The sequence below is a fragment of the Nerophis lumbriciformis genome, linkage group LG28 (genome assembly GCF_033978685.3).
Source record: "Nerophis lumbriciformis linkage group LG28, RoL_Nlum_v2.1, whole genome shotgun sequence".
Lineage (NCBI taxonomy): Eukaryota > Metazoa > Chordata > Actinopteri > Syngnathiformes > Syngnathidae > Nerophis > Nerophis lumbriciformis.
The window spans coordinates 34,302,272-34,321,547 of NC_084575.2; the positions used below are offsets into that span (position 1 = coordinate 34,302,272).

Consider the following 19,276-nt stretch of genomic DNA (forward strand, 5'->3'; position numbering starts at 1 on the left):
TTGCTTCTTATTACTTTTAGAAATACAATTTTAGAGAAAAAATACAACCTTAAAAATGATTTTAGGATTTTTAAACAAATATACCTTTTTACCTTTTAAATTTCTTCCTCTTCTTTCCTGACAATTTAAATCAATGTTCAAGTATTTTTTTTTTTTTATTATTGTAAAGAATAATAAATATTTTAGCTTCTGGTTTTTCGATGAAGAATATTTGTGAAATATTTCTTCAAACTTACTATGATTAAAATTCAAAAAAATTATTCTGGCAAATCTGGAAAATCTGTAGAATCAAATTTAAATCTTATTTCAAAGTATTTTGAATTTCTTTTAAAATTTTTGTTCTGGAAAATCTAGAAGAAATACTGATTTGTCTTTGTTAGAAATATAGCTTGGTCCAATTTGTTAAATATTCTAACAAAGTGCAGATTGGATTTTAACCAATTTAAAACATGTCATCAAAATTCTAAAATGTATCTTAATCAGGAAAAATTACTAATGATGTTCCATAAATTCTTTTTTTAATTTTTTCAAAAAGATTCAAATTAGCTAGTTTTTCTCTTCTTTTTGTCGGTTGAATTTTGAATTTTAAAGAGTCGAAATTGAAGATAAACTTTGTTTCAAAATTTTATTTTTATTTTTTTCGTGTTTTCTCTTCTTTTAAACCGTTCAATTAAGTGTTTTTTTCATCATTTATTCTCTACAAAAAACCTTCCGTAAAAGGAAAAAAAAAATGTACGACGGAATGACAGACAGAAATACCCATTTTTTTATATATATAAATGTATTTATTTAGCTATTCTTGTTTAAATCACACTTACGTGTAACTTACAAATGACAATATATTTATTTATTTAAGTGTGTATCAAACTGGTAGCCCTTCGCATTAATCAGTACCCAAGAAGTAGTTTTTGGTTTCAAAAAGGTTGGTGACCCCTGTACTAGGGCATCAAATCAGTGTCAGTTGAGTCGGTCCATAGGTTGCCTGTAGGGATTTTTAATGTCCAGCAGATGTCAGTATTTAGTGACACAGTATCGACACAGTATCAATACAGTTTTGCAATGTGTCGAAACGCTTCATGACGCCTCATCAACCCATCACTAGTTCTTAGTTCTGGAGGGTTTCTATGGGGGTTTGGAATAATTGAGTATTGAAGTGATTCTCAGACTTTGATCAGCAAGTACCGCCTCAGAAAACACTTGGCTCTCCAAGCACCACCATAATGTGCAGAGGGTTTAGTTAACAAGTATATTTCATAATTTGGGCCATTGTAACATTACACACAGTTTGAACAGTAACACTATGTTTGAATATTTAATTAAGAGATTCTTAATTCTTAACTGTGGTTTTGATTGATTGAAACTTGTATTAGTAGATTGCACAGTGAAGTACATATTCCGTACAATTGACCACTAAATGGTAACACCCCAGTAAGTTTTTCAACTTGTTTAAGTCAGGGTCCACGTAAATCAATTCATGGTAAATTCATGGTACACATACCACAGCTTGAGAATCAGGAGTATTGAATAACGTGTTTGAAAATGTATCTATCAGTGGTACTTTAACTTTTTAAATTAGTGCTATTGTGTTATCAGAATTTTATACACAAAAATGTAAATGGGTTATTGTTATGGTTGGAGAAGGGAGTTGTGACGACACAGTTCCACAAAGGGGCAGTATAGCTCTATGTATTTTTATTTATATATATATATATATATATATATATATATATATATATATATATATATATATATATATATATATATATATATTTATTTATTTTTATCAGTTCCACAAGGTGGCAGTATAGCTCTATGTATTTTTTATATATATATATATATATATATATAATAAAAATACTGATATATATATCCATCCATTTTCTACTATATTGACTATATTTATTTATATATATATATATATATATATATATATATATATATATATATATATATATATATATATATATATATAATAAAAATACATAGAGCTATACTGCCCCCTTGTGGAACTGTGTCATCACAACTCCCTTCTCCAACCATAACAATACGACTTGTCCAGGGTGTACACCGCCTTCCGCCCGATTGTAGCTGAGATAGGCTCCAGCACCCCCCACGACCCCGAAGGGAATAAGCGGTAGAAAATGGATGGATATATATATAAATATATATATATATATATATATATATATATATATATATATATATATATATATATATATATATATAATATATGTATATGTATATGTAATAAAACACAATATTAAATATACTTAAACTAAGGAATGGTGTGTGACAAAATCCAAGGCGTGTGTGTGTGTGTGTGTGTGTGTGTGTGTGTGTGTGTGTGTGTGTGTGTGTGTGTGTGTGTGTGTGTGTGTGTGTGTGAGGCTATGTGTGTGATTAGCTGTAGTGTTTTACCAAATGTTGAAACGAGGAGAAGGAACAAGGCAGGAAGGCAGTCCGTGGGGCAGGCAGATGATCCAGGGCGAGAGAGAGGCGTCAGAGTCCGTGTCCATGCGAGGGGTCGAGGATCGAGGGTGGCAGTCCAAAAGAGAAGTCAAGGCGCACAGCTCGATAACGCGGGGACGAAGGCAGATTGCTGGGGAGGACGACAAGGAAGAACAATGAAACACGGAGAGGAAAACGCAGAGAGAGAGAGAGAGAGAGAGCATAAAGCTGGGTTTTCGGCTTACGGTACAGAAGACTATATTCCAGCCAGGGATGGCAGGTTGTGCAGGCTTTTGAAGGCAGGTCTGATCATCAGCTCCAGGTGTGCAGATTGCCGGAGATTGATTGCAGCCGTTCGCTGCCGCTGTATTCTTTTATAAGTGTACATTTTGAACTGGCTATTGCTTCAAAAACGTGTTTTACTTTTAGATGCTATTTTAAACTTTTACTTTAGACTTGTTGCTTCCATTAAAGGGAAATAATTGCAAATGACCTTGGTTTCATATGAAGTGTATTTTAAAGCGGAATTTGCCAGCAAATATATAAATATATATCGGATATATATAAATATATATCGGGGTCCCTTTACACAGGGGCAAGAAGGGGCAGAGCAGGTTCTTCTCAAACCTAGGACATGTGACTGATCAAAGGGTGTATGTGTCACACGATCGATTGAGAACAATAAGTTGTAGTGTAACATAGTTTACACTCCAACTTGAGGCCATAGAGCTATAGGTCCACTTGTTTATTTGATCGTGCATAGAAGACATTTATTGTTCTCCTTTGATACGATGTCCGTATTGGACTCAGCACAAAAGCAGACCGGCTACAGGGGGAACTGTTGACTGTTGACTGTTGGTAAAACACAATTCAACAAATGCTATGTCTAGAGTGCGGGCAGCGCTGGTAGGTTTCTCTGTGTAAATGAGTGGAGAATGCAGAAACTTTGAGGCATGATGCAGCTAAAGATAAGCTATTTTGACAAGTATGTTTCTGTATTATTCATAAGTCACTTTTGTAAATATTGACTATTGTGTGTGAAGTCCTAATTAGGGTTAAATTCAATTGAATAATTAGGTCAGGGGTGCTCATTACGTCGATCGCGAGCTACCGGTCGATCGTGGAGGGTGTGTCAGTCGATCACCAGCCAGGCATTAAAAAAATAGTCCTAAAAATGAGCGATCATAAATCTTCGCTATGACGTCACTTTCGTCACTTGATTGACATTCACGGCACCCGAGGGTCTTCTGAGATGACGCTGGCTGCTGCCAGCTCATTAAAATTACCGACTGGGAGGCGAGAAACACTTTATTTCAACAGACTCTGGCGCCGTACCTGTCGTCAAAACTCCAAAAACCGACTGCACAGTTGCACAGTGGCGCTAACAAAATAGGAGTCTCAGAAAGCTGGCGTGCACAAGCTAGCAAGCTACGGAGTTTGCCGACAATGTATTTCTCGTAAAGTGCATACAAAGGAGTACGGAAGCTGGACAAATAAGATGCCAAAAACCAACCACTTTCATGTGGTATTGGACAGAAAGGAGGACTTTTTTTCTCCTCCATTCAAAAATGCGGACCTTATCAGCACCACTGTCTGATTCCTATCAATGCAAGTCATCACAATCAGGTAATACACCAACTTATCTTCTTGTCTTCATGAAAGAAAGGAATCTATATGTGTTAAACATGCTTGTATTATCTTTAAACACCTTTAACTTATTAACAATATTAACTATATGTATTAAACATTCTTGTATTATCATTAAACACCTTTAATTTTTTAACAATATTAACTATGTGTTAAACATGCTTGTATTATCATTAAACACCTTTAACTTGTTAACAATATTAACTATATGTGTTAAACATGCTTGTATTATCTTTAAACACCTTTAACTTATTAACAATATTAACTATATGTATTAAACATTCTTGTATTATCATTAAACACCTTTAATTTTTTAACAATATTAACTATGTGTTAAACATGCTTGTATTATCATTAAACACCTTTAACTTGTTAACAATATTAACTATATGTGTTAAACATGCTTGTATTATCTTTAAACACCTTTAACTTGTTAACAATATTAACTATATGTATTAAACATGCTTGTATTATCATTAAACACCTTTAATTTTTTAACAATATTAACTATATGTGTTAAACATGCTTACATTATCTTTAAACACCTTTTACTTGTTAACAATATTAACTATATGCATTAAACATACTTGTATTATCATTAAACACCTTTAATTTTTTAACAATATCAACTATATGTGTTAAACATGCTTACATTATCTTTAAACACCTTTTACTTGTTAACAATATTAACTATATGCATTAAACATACTTGTATTATCATTAAACACCTTTAATTTTTTAACAATATTAACTATATGTGTTAAACATGCTTGCATTATCATTAAACACCTTTAACTTGTTAACAAAAACATATATTTCATAAATAAGTAAATATAAATGATATATATGAATGAGGTAGATCCCCACGACTTGATCAATTGAAAGGTAGCTCGCCTGCAGAAAAAGTGTGAGCACCCCTGAATTACGCCATAAAGTTCAAATCAATTTTTAGTTCCCCTCCTTAGGGATTGCCACCTTGTTGAGGTAAGGGGCTTGCCTACCTCAGTGATCTTAAGAGCTATACCATTAGTCTTCGGGTGGTACACTCAAGTTGTACAAGTCTGTAGGTAGACGCCTGATAAAGTGCTATTCACTTCTCCAGGTTGGAGTTTGGCACATAACTAACAACCAAATTCAACTAAGAAAGTATTGTAAGCAATAAATAATATTAGCACAATCAATCAATGTTTACTTATATAGCCCTAAATCACGAGTGTCTCAAAGAGCTTCACAAGCCACCACATCAGAGCAAGAAAAAACTCAACCCAATGGGATGACAATGAGAAACCTTGGAAGGACCGCAGATGTGGGGAACAGCTTGAAGCGCTCTAACCTGGTCTCACGTAGGCCTATCAGTGTAAGATTGCGTATGTTATGTGTGAGCCCTGACCCATGTTTGCAGACAATAGAAACAATGCATTTCCCTTCACTTATGTTGAATATTAACAAGATTACGCAGTAGCGTTGCTGCTAATGTGCCAGGGGTGATACAGATCAGGCAATAGGTTTGATTTGAGGCTTTTGTTTCCCCGCCTGTTGCCAGTTGAATTCTCTTTTATCGAGATCAAACACATACCCAGCAGATCCAGCAGAAACTTCTGTGAATTGCAATTGCTACCCCATTTTGCAATCTTGCCTGGCATTTTACATTAGTTTATTAGTTGAGTTAATTATTATTATTATTTCTTCGGTCAGTGGTCAACAAAATAAACAAACAGTTGTACGTTCATCAATTGAAAATGTTGCAGCCCGAAAGGGTTTAGGCTGAAGTTGAAGACTTATTGCGCCTAACCCTATAAACAATGTCAAATACAAGATGAGCTTCCAAACATTATGAAATTTCCTTTGCACAACATATTATAAATACACATTGTACACAACATAAACACTGTTCAATTATTTACACAGTAAAGACATGTGAAATATCCTTGTACACGTGTTAGTTAAACCTTTGTACCAATTATATACTATATACAAAATTATACTTCCAGTATTATTTATATCCCACATTTAGTTTGTAATTAACATTGATCATAGTATTACTTTTTTATTTTATTAGAGCGTATCAAAACACGTATTGGTATGTCAGACTTAGCTTTGTCGTGGTTTAACTCTTATCTTACTGACAGGATGCAATGCGTCTCCCATAATAATGTGACCTCGGACTATGTTAAGGTAACGTGCGGAGTTCCTCAGGGTTCGGTTCTTGGCCCTGCACTCTTTAGTAATTACATGCTGCCGCTAGGCGACATCATACGCAAATACGGTGTTAGCTTTCACTGTTATGCTGATGACAGCCAACTCTACATGCCCCTAAAGCTGACCAACACGCCGGATTGTAGTCAGCTGGAGGCGTGTCTTAAAATTAAACAATGGATGTCCGCTAACTTCTTGCAACTCAACGCCAAGAAAACGGAAATGCTGATTATCGGTCCTGCTAAACACCGACATTTATTTAATAATACCACCTTAACATTTGACAACCAAACAATTACACAAGGCGAATCAGTAAAGAATCTGGGTATTATCTTCCACCCAACTCTCTCCTTTGAATCACACATTAAGAGTGTTACTAAAACGGCCTTCTTTCATCTCCGCAATATCGCTAAAATTCGTTCTATTTTATCCACTAGCGACGCTGAGATCATTATTCATGCGTTCGTTACGTCTCGTCTCGACTACTGTAACGTATTATTTTGGGGTCTCCCTATGTCTAGCATTAAAAGATTACAGTTGGTACAAAATGCGGCTGCTAGACTTTTGATAAGAACAAGAAAGTTTGATCATATTACGCCTATACTGGCTCACCTGCACTGGCTTCCTGTGCACTTAAGATGTGACTTTAAGGTTTTACTACTTACGTATAAAATACTACACGGTCTAGCTCCGTCCGATCTTGTCGATTGCATTGTACCATATGTCCCGGCAAGAAATCTGCGTTCAAAGAACTCCGGCTTATTAGTGATTCCCAGAGCCCAACAAAAGTCTGCGGGCTATAGAGCGTTTTCTATTGGGGCTCCAGTACTATGGAATGCCCTCGTGGTAACAGTTAGAGATGCTACCTCAGTAGAAACATTTAAGTCCCATCTTAAAACTCATTTGTATACTCTAGCCTTTAAATAGACCCCCCTTTTAGACCAGTTGATCTGCCGTTTCTTTGGTGGCCATGGATGAAGTGCTGGCTGTCCAGAGTCGGGACCCGGGGTGGACCGCTCGCCTGTGCATCGGCTGGGAACATCTCTGCGCTGCTGACCCGTCTCCGCTCGGGATGGTGTCCTGCTGGCCCCACTATGGACTGGACTCTTACTATTATGTTGGATCCACTATGGACTGGACTCTCACAATATTATGTCAGACCTACTCGACATCCATTGTTTTCGGTCTCCCCTAGAGGGGGGGGGGTTACCCACATATGCGGTCCTCTCCAAGGTTTCTCATGGTCATTCACATCGACGTCCCACTGGGGTGAGTTTTTCCTTGCCCTTATGTGGGCTTTGTACCGAGGATGTCGTTGTGGCTTGTGCAGCCCTTTGAGACACTTGTGAATTAGGGCTATATAAATAAACATTGATTGATTGATTGATATTAACTAAGAGTGATATATTTTTCCAAGACATTGGTCTTAAAGTGTTTTACTGCATGATCTTATTGCAACATCACCGAGCATGTCATAAGTTGTCAGATGGACATCTTTAGGATTTTTGGGTGTTGGCACAGGCCGGAATATGTGGTCCTTTGGTCCTTACAGAAAATGTAGCGCTGTCTGCTCTTTCGAGCTCACAATCACATCAATAATGATTTGCCTGGTTGTCTTGTCGTTACACAAATCAGTCCAGTAGATGGCGTCATTCGGCAAACTTCAATTCAAACCAACAGATGGTCAGTTAACAGAAAGAGTTTTACTCAGGGTGAGGCTATAAGAATAAACTGCACGCAATCCACCCCCACAGAGAAAGTGCATACCCGTGGAAAACATTGTTTTCTATCCAGTATGTAATGTAATGTGTCTCATGTGAGTGGTAAGATTTGACTATTTGAAAAGTTGTATGTGTATGTATGTGTTCTTAGGAGAGGAGTTGGCCATGTTGGAGGACATGAGCATCGGCGTAATGGATCTGCGGAATGTCACCTTTAAGGTACAGGAGGACGACGTGTGACAATGTTGCTGCTGCACACTGCAAAAAGTCAAGTGTTCAAAAACAAGGGGAAAAAAATACAAAAATGAGGGGTATTTTATTTGAACTAAGCAAAATTATCTGCCAGTAGAACAAGATAATTTGGCTTGTCAAGACTTTCCAAAACAAGTCAAATTAGCTAACCTCAATGAACCCAAAAATAGCTTAAAATAAGTATATTCTCACTAATAACAAGTGCACTTTTCTTGGTAGAAAACAAAAAGAGACCTTTTTGCTCAATATGTTGAAAAATATTCTTAAATGAAGTAAATGCTAGTGCCATTATCTTGACATAATGATATGCGCTCGGCATTACATTTCTTGAAACCAGCAAACTTATACTAAAAACTAATTTATTGTTCTTAATGGAAAGGCAACAAGGCAAGCGCTTGTTACTCTCGGGGTCTCCTAGCCGCTCAGGCAAATCATATTGTCTAAAAATGCATTTTTCCATGGATAACATGACATCATCACGCCAAGTGCGTGCTCTTTCAGTCAGTTAGTGCGCATATACCCGTATTTTCCGCACCATAAGGCGCCCTGGGTTATAAGCCGCGCCTTCAATGAACGGCATATTTCAAAACTTTGTCCACCTATAAGCCGCCCCGTGTTGTAAGCCGCATCTAACTGCGCTAAAGGAATGTCAAAAAAACAGTCAGATAGGTCAGTCAAACTTTAATAATATATTAAAAACCAGCGTTCTAACAACTCTGTTCACTCCCAAAATGTACGCAAATGTGCAATCACAAACATACGTATATCAACATGGACAGAGCTGCGTGAAAAAAGCCACCCGGCCTCTTCGCGTAAACTTAAACTTACCTTAACCACTCGCTCATCTTTTCTTCATCCATCCCTTCGAGTTAGCTTTTATGATGACGCCGGCTGGAAAGGTCTCTTTTGGCAAGGTCTTCCTTTTGAATATCACCATGGGTGGAAGTTTCTGGCCATTAGCATGGCAAGCTAGAACCACAGTGAAGGATGACTTCTCATTCCCTGTGGTGCGAATATTCACCGTACGTGCTCCCGTTGTATCCACAGTGCGGTTCACAGGAATATCAGTTGCTGTGAAATAGTAATCCGTGTGCGGATGGAGAGATTGCGTCTTTTCATGAACCGGATCCCTGTCGTTTAGTAGGAGCCATTTTGTGGTCTTTACAGATGTAAACACACAAAGGAAATGAAACGTACGGTGATATCCGCGCGCTTTTTCTTCTTCTACGCGGGCGGGTGGTTGCTTACAGTAGAAGAAGAAGCGCTTCCTGTTCTATGGGGGCGGGTGCTTACCTTGGCGGTTGCTTGCGTAGAAGAAGAAGCGCTTCCTCTTCTACCGGGAAAAAAGATGGCGGCTGTTTACCGTAGTTACGAGACCGAAACTTTATGAAAATGAATCTTAATATTAATCCATATATAAAGCGCACCGGGTTATAAGGCGCACTGTCAGCTTTTGAGAAAATTTGTGGTTTTTAGGTGCGCCTTATAGTGCGGAAAATACGGTACAGCCCGGCCCCCGGACAAAAAATTTTTAATTGTAATTTTGAGGAATTTATCTGAATGTGCATGAACTATTTCTGTTCAAAATTGTTAGAAATGTCAAATGTTAAATGTTAAATAGTCAGTTTACTGTACTGTGCCAACTGTACTACTATATGAGTACGTGTTTTCTATTGTTTCATTGAAAATAAAACAGCCAACTCAATTTGGCTGTTTGAAATAAGAAATTATTACTTTAAAAAAGTAGTTTTATACTTGTGAGTAGAGATGTCCGATATTATCGGCCGATAAATGCTTTAAAATGTAATATCGGAAATTATCGGTATCGTTTTTTTTATTATCGGTATCGGGTTGTTGTTGTTTTTTTTGTTTTTTTTTATTAATTAAATAAACATAAAAAACACGAGATGCACTTACAATTAGTACACCAACCCAAAAAACCTCCCTCCCCCATTTACACATTTATTCACACAAAAGGGTTGTTTCTTTCTGTTATTAATATTGTGGTTCCTACATTATATATCAATATATATCAATACAGTCTGCAGGGATACAGTCCGTAAGCACACATGATTGTGCGTGCTGCTGCTCCACTAATAGTACTAACCTTTAACACTTCATTTTACTCATTTTCATTCATTACTAGTTTCTATGTAACTGTTTTTTTATTGTTTTACTTTCTTTTTTATTCAAGAAAATGTTTTAAATGTATTTATCTTATTTTATTTTATACATTTTTTAAAAAAGGACCTTATCTTCACCATACCTGGTTGTCCAAATTAGGCATAATAATGTGTTAATTCCACGACTGTATACATCGGTTGATATCGGAATCAGTAATTAAAGAGTTGGACAATATCGGAATATCGGATATCGGCAAAAAGCCATTATCGGACATCCCTACTTGTGAGTGTTGATGACACAGCTTTGCAACACTTGATATTCTAGTTTCAAGCATGTTTTACTCAATATAGGTCATCAAAATCTCAGCAACAAGCTGTAATATCTTACTGAGATCATTTAGGAGCAAAACACTTAAAACAAGTAAAAGACTCTAAGAATAATCTTATTAGACAGAAAATAAGCAAATATCACCCTTATTTGAGATATTTCATCTTACTTAGATTTCAGTTTTCTGAAAAATGCTAGTGCAAATATTGCTGCTGCTATTTCATTACAAGCCGCTGTTGCGTTTTGGACCAGTTGTTCCTCCCAGGGAATTCAAGTCACAATTCGCTCCCAAGCTCTTTACGACACTTTAAAGCTGAGTTGAAAAACCACCAGAGACAGAATAGGTATTTTGTTGTATATTCTCAAAGCTTTGCCAATATACATTTTGAGACCAGTCTAACCCTAGAATATTCTATTGCGCCTCCCAAAATGGTCTGTCCTCCCGATCCCACCACCCTCTCTCTCGTCCCATCTCTGTAGACAAAACAAATGCTAGTCAAAACACATTCCAAAGAACTCAAGGTTAACACACACAGTATACTTGCTGACAGAGCATCAAGAGAAGAAATGGAAAACACGAGCTGTTTTCAAATATGACAAAGAAATGGAAGAAGTACAACTTAAATTCAGATATATGTAAATATCTGCCTCCGACACCGCATAACGACACCGTGTCATCACCTTGAAGGTGACACAGGCGACTGGCAGCTCTGCCCTCGACATGTTGCCGATCATCACCGGCAACCGTGACGGCTTCAACGTCCGCATCCCTTTGCCGGGAAGCATGTTTGATGCGTTGCCACGGGAGATCCAGAGCGGAATGCTGCTCAGGGTGCAGCCGGTGCATTTTAACGTTGGCATCAACGAGCAGCAGACGCTGGCTGAGAAGTGAGTGTGGGCGGGGGCCCGTTTGGCATCCAACACTTTGTACTTGCCAGTTGGCTTTGGACTGGAGACGTTTTGTATGTTTCAGGTTTGGAGACACATCACTTCAGGAGACCATCAACATGGAAAGTTTGACGAGGCTCAACTCTTACTATGAACAATTTAAAGAAGTTCTGCCTGAGGACTGTAAGTGTGGAGAAGTCTATCAGTACAGTGACACCAGTAAGTGGACGCTATTTATGCTTGCAACCATCAGGTCTCCCAAGGTCCCGCTCTCAGACTTGTCTTCCAGAGTTGCTCAGGTTTCTGGGCAAGAACGTGGAGTCAAGGAAAAATAAGAATGTGGACATCTTATGGCAATCAGCTGAGGTCAACTCCCTTTTCATGTAGATCAGGGGTGCTCATTACGTCGATCGCGAGCTACCGGTCGATCTCGGAGGGTGTGTCAGTCGATCACCAGCCAGGCATTAAAAAAATAGTCCTAAAAATGAGCGATCATAAATCTTCACTATGACGTCACTTCGTCACTTGATTGACATTCACGGCACCCGAGGGTCTTCTGAGATGACGCCGGCTGCTGCCAGCTCATTAAAATTACCGACAGGAAGGCGAGAAACACTTTATTTCAACAGACTCTGGCGCCGTACCTGTCGTCAAAACTCCAAAGACCGACTGCACAGTTGCACAGTTGCGCTAACAAAATAAGAGTCTCAGAAAGCTGGCGTGCACAAGCTAGCAAGCTACGGAGTTTGCCGACAATGTATTTCTTGTAAAGTGTATACAAAGGAGTACGGAAGCTGGACAAATAAGATGCCAAAAACCAACCACTTTCATGTGGTATTGGACAGAAAGGAGGACTTTTTTTCTCCTCCATTCGAAAATGCGGACGTTATCAGCACCACTGTCTGATTCCAATCAATGCAAGTCATCAGAATCAGGTAATACACCAACTTATATTCTTGTCTTCATGAAAGAAAGGAATCTATATGTGTTAAACATGCTTGTATTATCTTTAAACACCTTTAACTTATTCACAATATTAATTATATGTGTTAAACATGCTTGTATTATCTTTAAACACCTTTAACTTGTTAACAATATTAACTATATGTATTAAACATTCTTGTATTATCATTAAACACCTTTAATTTTTTAACAATATTAACTATATGTGTTAAACATGCTTGCATTATCATTAAACACCTTTAACTTGTTAACAAAAACATGTATTTCATAAATAAGTAAATATAAATGATATATATGAATGAGGTAGATCCCCACGACTTGATCAATTGAAAAGTAGCTCGCCTGCAGAAAAAGTGTGAGCACCCCTGATGTAGATCATTCCATCTCATTGTCGGACTCAATTATTTTCTATTCCGATCTCAGATCTGTCGCCGGCTTAACGGCGTTCGTTTCACCAGCTGCAAAAGCGCCAAGGACCGGACGGCCATGTCCATCACCCTGGAGCAGTGTCTGATCCTGCAGCATGAGCACGGCATGGCGCCGCAGGTCTTCACTCAGGCCCTGGATTGTATGCGCAGGTAGGACTCTTTGGCTTTTTGGACTTGGAAACATTCTACCCAGCACTATTCTGTCCTCATCCCTGCTTGGCATGGTGCTGTTCACTCATGCATGCTCACAGGAGACTGAGGAATTGAGTTTATCTCGGGAATTTAAATTACAGTGAACCTCAATTTACCAACTTACTCAATTCTTCAACAGATTATGAAAATCGAAAAGTTCATTTAATGAGTTCCCAATTCAAAACAATGTACACATTAGAGATGCGCGGATAGTAGAAATGCGCGGATAGGCAATTATTTCATCCGCAACCGCATCAGAAAGTCGTCAACCATCCGCCATCCACCCGATCTAACATTTGATCAGAACCGCACCCGCCCGTTGTTATATATCTAATATAGACGATGCAAGGCATTAGTGAGGTTATAAAGCTTTTGCCTGTTAAAGAAAGGAGACTGATCCAATGCAGCACAGACATTCGCGTGCCACGCTGTCACGACCCAGACGCACACCAGTGCGCAATCATATGGGAGCCGCGCTGAGCGCACCTCCAAGCGCGTCTCGCTGCCGGCGACGGCCGGGTATGGGCCCGACGCTCCAGCGCCATCCATTTTCAGGGCTAGTTGATTCGGCAGGTGGGTTGTTACACACTCCTTAGCGGGTTCCGACTTCCATGGCCACGGTCCTGCTGTCTATATCAACCAGGGTGAGCCCCACCCCTTTCGTGAGCGCACTGCGCGCGGAGTGACCCCTGTTACGCGCCCCCGGCAACAGGGGTGGCGGGGAGGTAAGCTGCGCGGGCGGAGCGCGCGGAGTGACCCCTGTTACGAGCCCCCGGCCACGGGGGTGGCGGGCAGGTAAGCTGCTTACCTGCTGCGCGTGACGCCGGCCGCGGCGAAGGCGGACGAGGCGGGGTGTCGGTGCGGTGGGCGCGGTGGTGACCCTGGACGTGCGTCGGGCCCTTCTCGCGGATCGCCTCAGCTACAGCTCCCGGTGGGGCCCTCTCGGGGGAAGGGGCCTCGGTCCCGGACCCCGGCGAGGCGTCCCTTCTCCGCTCCGTAAGTGTCCATCTCTTTTTTTTTTTTCTTCTGTTGTGGCATATGCTGCAGGTGCCTGCTCGTTTTTCGTATGTGGGTAACAACATTTAACTATGTATATATATTTCCCAATTGGTTTAACTGCCACCCGCCTGAATCTATTTAAAATCTATTTTTTTTTTATTTCAACCGCCCGACCCGACCCGACCCGACCCGCGGATAAAATCTAATTTTTTTAAATTTCATCCGCCCGATCCGCGGATAATCCGCGGACTCCGCGGTTGTGCCCGCAAACCGTGCATCTCTAGCGGATAGGCAATTATTTCATCCGCAACCGCATCACAAAAGTCGTCATCCATCCGCCATTCACCCGAACCAACATTTTATCAAAACCACACCCGCCCGCCACCCGCCCGTTGTTATATATCTAATATTGACGATGCAAGGCATTAGTGAGGTTAGAAAGCTTTTGCCTGTTAAAGAAAGGAGACTGATCCAATGTAGCAGAGACATTCAATCCGTGCCACGCATTAATATCTCTTGGCCACGCATTAGTGGCTAAGAGATATTGCGTGATAATATTATTTATCATTATTATAATATTATTGTCATTTCCATTAAGAAAGTGTTGACTATTGTTGCCAATGCCCTCAGATCAGGAGTGCGTTCCTCACACTTTGTGTGCACAGTTGCAGCAAGCAGAACGAGGCTTTTAAGAAGTTAAAAAAATGTTTTAGAAAGACTAGGCCTATATTTTCATTAGGTAAAAAAAAAATGTTCTGAATTTATTTCAATGAATATTAACTTGTTAACGTTGTAATGCTCAAATAGGGACGAGGGCGGGGTGCACAGTGAAACAGTGAACAATTTTGCGACAAATATGAACCTTTATTGATTGATCTGCAGCCATGACAAAATATCAGACAATCTCTATTGTCAACGACAGGCAGGAAAATGAAGATAAACACATAGTCTATGTTGTAGGCATAGGCTCCTACGTTTTTAAGTTGAAATAAAAAAATAAATAAAAAATGTGCCTCATAAGCCTTAGGCTGTCAATCACGTGCACAAACTTAAATTATACAATAACATATGTATGTCATCTCTATTTAAACAAAAATAAATTAAATAAATAATAATAATAAATTACCTGCAACTTATTGGCCAAGGCAAAAAGCTGAAGGGGGGAAATCAAACCCATCAGACTGCACTTTATCATCAAATTTGAATTATAATGAAAATAGACGGTCGTGACAAACAAAGCAGGCTAAATATCCTTACATTGTCGCCAATCGGAGATGCGCTTCACTTGAAAGCGAGGCCAAATAATTATTCACACATAGTAGTATATCTCCAATAGAAAAAAACCACAATAAACAACACAATTGCCTTAATTCCTTTGCATTGTAGTGCGCCCAAACAACACGTAACCATCAAAATTATTCAGCTGACCGAACTCAATATAGGTTAGACATGGGCTTATTTGGTATAGCCTATAGGTAACGTAGACTAATTCCTTTAACATATCCAACCGTATGTCTACTTACTTTTTTTTTTTGTTAGCACTATGCAGGAATAAAATGGCATCTACAGTGCCAGGATTCATGCGAGAGCGCCTGGCCTCTAAAATGCGCCCGGCTGCGCTGAAGGAGCGCTCACTTGCGCCACTTGTTGCTGGGACGCATAGGATTCTCTTGGCAAGGTGTCGTTGTCCTTGTTTCCCCCAAAAGGAAAGTAGATTTTCCTCTGCTGATCCGTCGAGATGGAAGTTTGTAGAGGAATAATCCTCTACTTCATCAACAAGCACAGGTGTATCCTCCTCCCATTCTGTGAAGTCAATCCTTTTCTTTTTCGGTGATGCACCATCAGCTCCACCTAAAGGACCGATAAAATCTATACGTTTTTCGTATGTGGGTAACAACATTTAACTATGTATATATATTTCCCAATTGGTTCAACCGCCCGAATCTATTTACAATCTATTTTTTTCGTCATGTCACCCGCCCGACCCGCGGCTTATCCGCGGACTCCGCGGTTGTGTCTCTAGTACACATGTATAATGGGTTTCAGATTTGACTAAAGTTCCTATTTTAGTGAAGGTTTGCACACTTTGGACACAACTTAAAGTGATGTACACTACTGTACATCAAACAAACATAACAATGGATGAACTTTCTTTTTTAACAAGCCAAAACAACAAGCTGAACTGTCCTGTATGCGCTGCCGACACGCACACAAGCCACTATGATGCCCTCACAAACATTCAAAATAACAAAACTCCTTAACTTTAACAACCATGTTGCTAAAATATTAAACATTTAAGAAATTAAAATCTACCCACAAGGAGCAGACGAAAAAAGAAGCTGACATGGAGGTCTATTCAGGTGTACTGGAGAGGAGGCTACGCCGGATAGTCGAACCTCGGATTCAGGAGGAACAGTGTGGTTTTCATCCTGGTCGTGGAACTGTGGACCAGCTCTATACTCTGGGCAGGGTCCTTGAGGGTGCATGGGAGTTTGCCCAACCAGTCTACATGTGTTTTGTGGACTTGGAGAAGGCATTCGACCGTGTCCCTCGGGAAGTCCTGTGGGGAGTGCTCAGAGAGTATGGGGTAACGGACTGTCTGATTTTGGCGGTCCGCTCCCTGTATGATCAGTGTCAGAGCTTGGTCCGCATTGCCGGCAGTAAGTCGGACACGTTTCCAGTGAGGGTTGGACTCCGCCAAGGCTGCCCTTTGTCACCCATTCTGTTCATAACTTTTATGGACAGAATTTCTAGGCGCAGTCAAGGCGTTGAGGGGATCTGGTTTGGTGGCTGCAGGATTAGGTCTCTGCTTTTTGCAGATGATGTGGTCCTGATGGCTTCATCTGGCCAGGATCTTCAGCTCTCACTGGATCGGTTCGCAGCCGAGTGTGAAGCGACTGGGATGAGAATCAGCACCTCCAAGTCCGAGTTTATGGTTCTCGCCCAGAAAAGGGTGGAATGCCATCTTCGGGTTGGGGAGGAGACCCTGCCGCAAGTGGAGGAGTTCAAGTACCTCGGAGTCTTGTTCACGAGTGAGGGAAGAGTGGATCGTGAGATCGACAGGCGGATCGGTGCGGCGTCTTCAGTAATGCGGACGCTGTATCGATCCGTTGTGGTGAAGAAGGAGCTGAGCCGGAAGGCAAAGCTCTCAATTTACCGGTCGATCTACGTTCCCATCCTCACCTATGGTCATGAGCTTTGGGTTATGACCGAAAGGACAAGATCACGGGTACAAGCGGCCCAAATGAGTTTCCTCCGCCGGGTGGTGGGGCTCTCCCTTAGAGATAGGGTGAGAAGCTCTGTCATCCGGGAGGAGCTCAAAGTAAAGACGCTGCTCCTCCACATGGAGAGGAGCCAGATGAGGTGGTTCGGGCATCTGGTCAGGATGCCACCCGATCGCCTCCCTCGGGAGGTGTTTAGGGCACGTCCGACCGGTAGGAGGCCACGGGGAAGACCCAGGACACGTTGGGAAGACTATGTCTCCCGGCTGGCCTGGGAACGCCTCGGGATCCCCCGGGAGGAGCTGGACGAAGTGGCTGGGGAGAGGGAAGTCTGGGCTTCCCTGCTTAGGCTGCTGCCCCCGCGACCCGACCTCGAATAAGCGGAAGAAGATGGATGGATGGATGGATGGATGGACATGGAGCGCAAAAGACGACTTCCCATTCCATGTGTGCGTGTGAGCTCTGTGCTTTAACTGTACAGTATGTACATACTGTACAGTACTGTACCTGTCATATATTTTCCTCCCTGTGAAGTACTGTATTTTTCGGACTATAAGGCGCACTTAAAATCCTTTAATTTTCTCAAAACTCCACAGTGCGCCTTATAACCCGGTGCGCCTAATGTACGGAATAATTATGGTTGTGCTTACCAACCTCAAAGCTATTTTGGTCCATGGTGTAATGATAAGTGTGACCAGTAGATGGCAGTCACACATCAGAGATATGTGTAGACTGCAATATGACGTTATACTTGTATAGCGCTTTTCTATCTTCAAGGAACTCAAAGCGCTTTGACACTATTTCCACATTCACCCATTCACACACACATTCACACACTGATGGAGGGAGCTGCCATGCAAGGCGCTAACCAGCACCCATCAGGAGCAAGGGTGAAGTGTCTTGCTCAAGGACACAACGGCGCTACACCGCAAATTCTGCTTTATTGGAATAGAATGCGATGTTTAGTTGGTACTTAAAACTTTGAGCGGCAGGGTCATTTCAATCAATCAATCAATCAATCAAAGTTTACTTATATAGCCCTAAATCACGAGTGACTAAAAGGGCTGCACAAGCCACAAAGACATCCTCGGCTCAGATCCCACATCAAGGCAAGGAAAAACTCACCCCCAATGGGATTTGTACATCATTGCTCCATTGGACTGTTGAATAAGTTGTATTTTGCAAATAGTTTAATTAAAGTTGTGATTTAAATGATCATAATGTGGACTCAAATATGTAAAATGATCTTGGTTAAGGTATAAGGTGAAAAGCAGGTTCATTTAAGGGTAGATGGTTCTAAAAATAGAACTGGGCTTCTGTTTATTTAATGATTTACTTTTGCCCACCTGACTCAATAAGCAATGGTTACTATCGGCCACATCTAATGTATTATTTTTTGCCTAGTATATGTGCTTTGTTGAGTTTGTGTAAATACTGATTTGAATTTAATACTTCGTTTTTCTTATGTTTAAAGATTTTGCACCTTCTGTTTCTGGTCAATAAATGCGCAAACCGATTGAAATCCTGAGTCTGGTCAAATATTCCCTTGTCAAGTGTGGGAAAGTCATGTAGTAGAAGTTACACTTGCCACATACTGAATGATGCACTATGATGTGAGTATTATGTGCAGAAAGTTGTCAGGACTAGGACTGTGGCTAGGTTTGTATCTCCTGTGGTGCAAATGATTTGAACCAGACATGGCGTGAAGGTGAATACATTTTAATTCTAACTCAAAAAAAATACAAAAAGGTATAAACAAAAGGCGCTCACAGCGGAGGTAAAACTACTTGGCTGTGAAAACAAATACTTGCACGTTGGCAAAAAAACTAAGGACATGAACAAAAGTTGCTAACTGTGGCATGAATAGAAA

General features: G+C 40.3%; 1 protein-coding gene across 7 annotated transcripts in view; it reads left to right on the top strand.

Moving 5' to 3' along the window:
• Positions 1-19,276, top strand: part of inpp4ab (inositol polyphosphate-4-phosphatase type I Ab) — a 130,225-nt gene that overhangs the window by 47,744 nt on the left and 63,205 nt on the right. For all 7 annotated transcript variants that reach the window (XM_061924087.2, XM_061924088.1, XM_061924086.1 and 4 more), the window contains 5 exons: positions 8,164-8,231; positions 11,404-11,603; positions 11,689-11,786; positions 11,857-11,969; positions 12,990-13,144. In XM_061924087.2, coding sequence (XP_061780071.1) covers positions 8,164-8,231; positions 11,404-11,603; positions 11,689-11,786; positions 11,857-11,969; positions 12,990-13,144 — 634 coding nt within the window. The remainder of the gene's footprint in view (positions 1-8,163; positions 8,232-11,403; positions 11,604-11,688; positions 11,787-11,856; positions 11,970-12,989; positions 13,145-19,276) is intronic.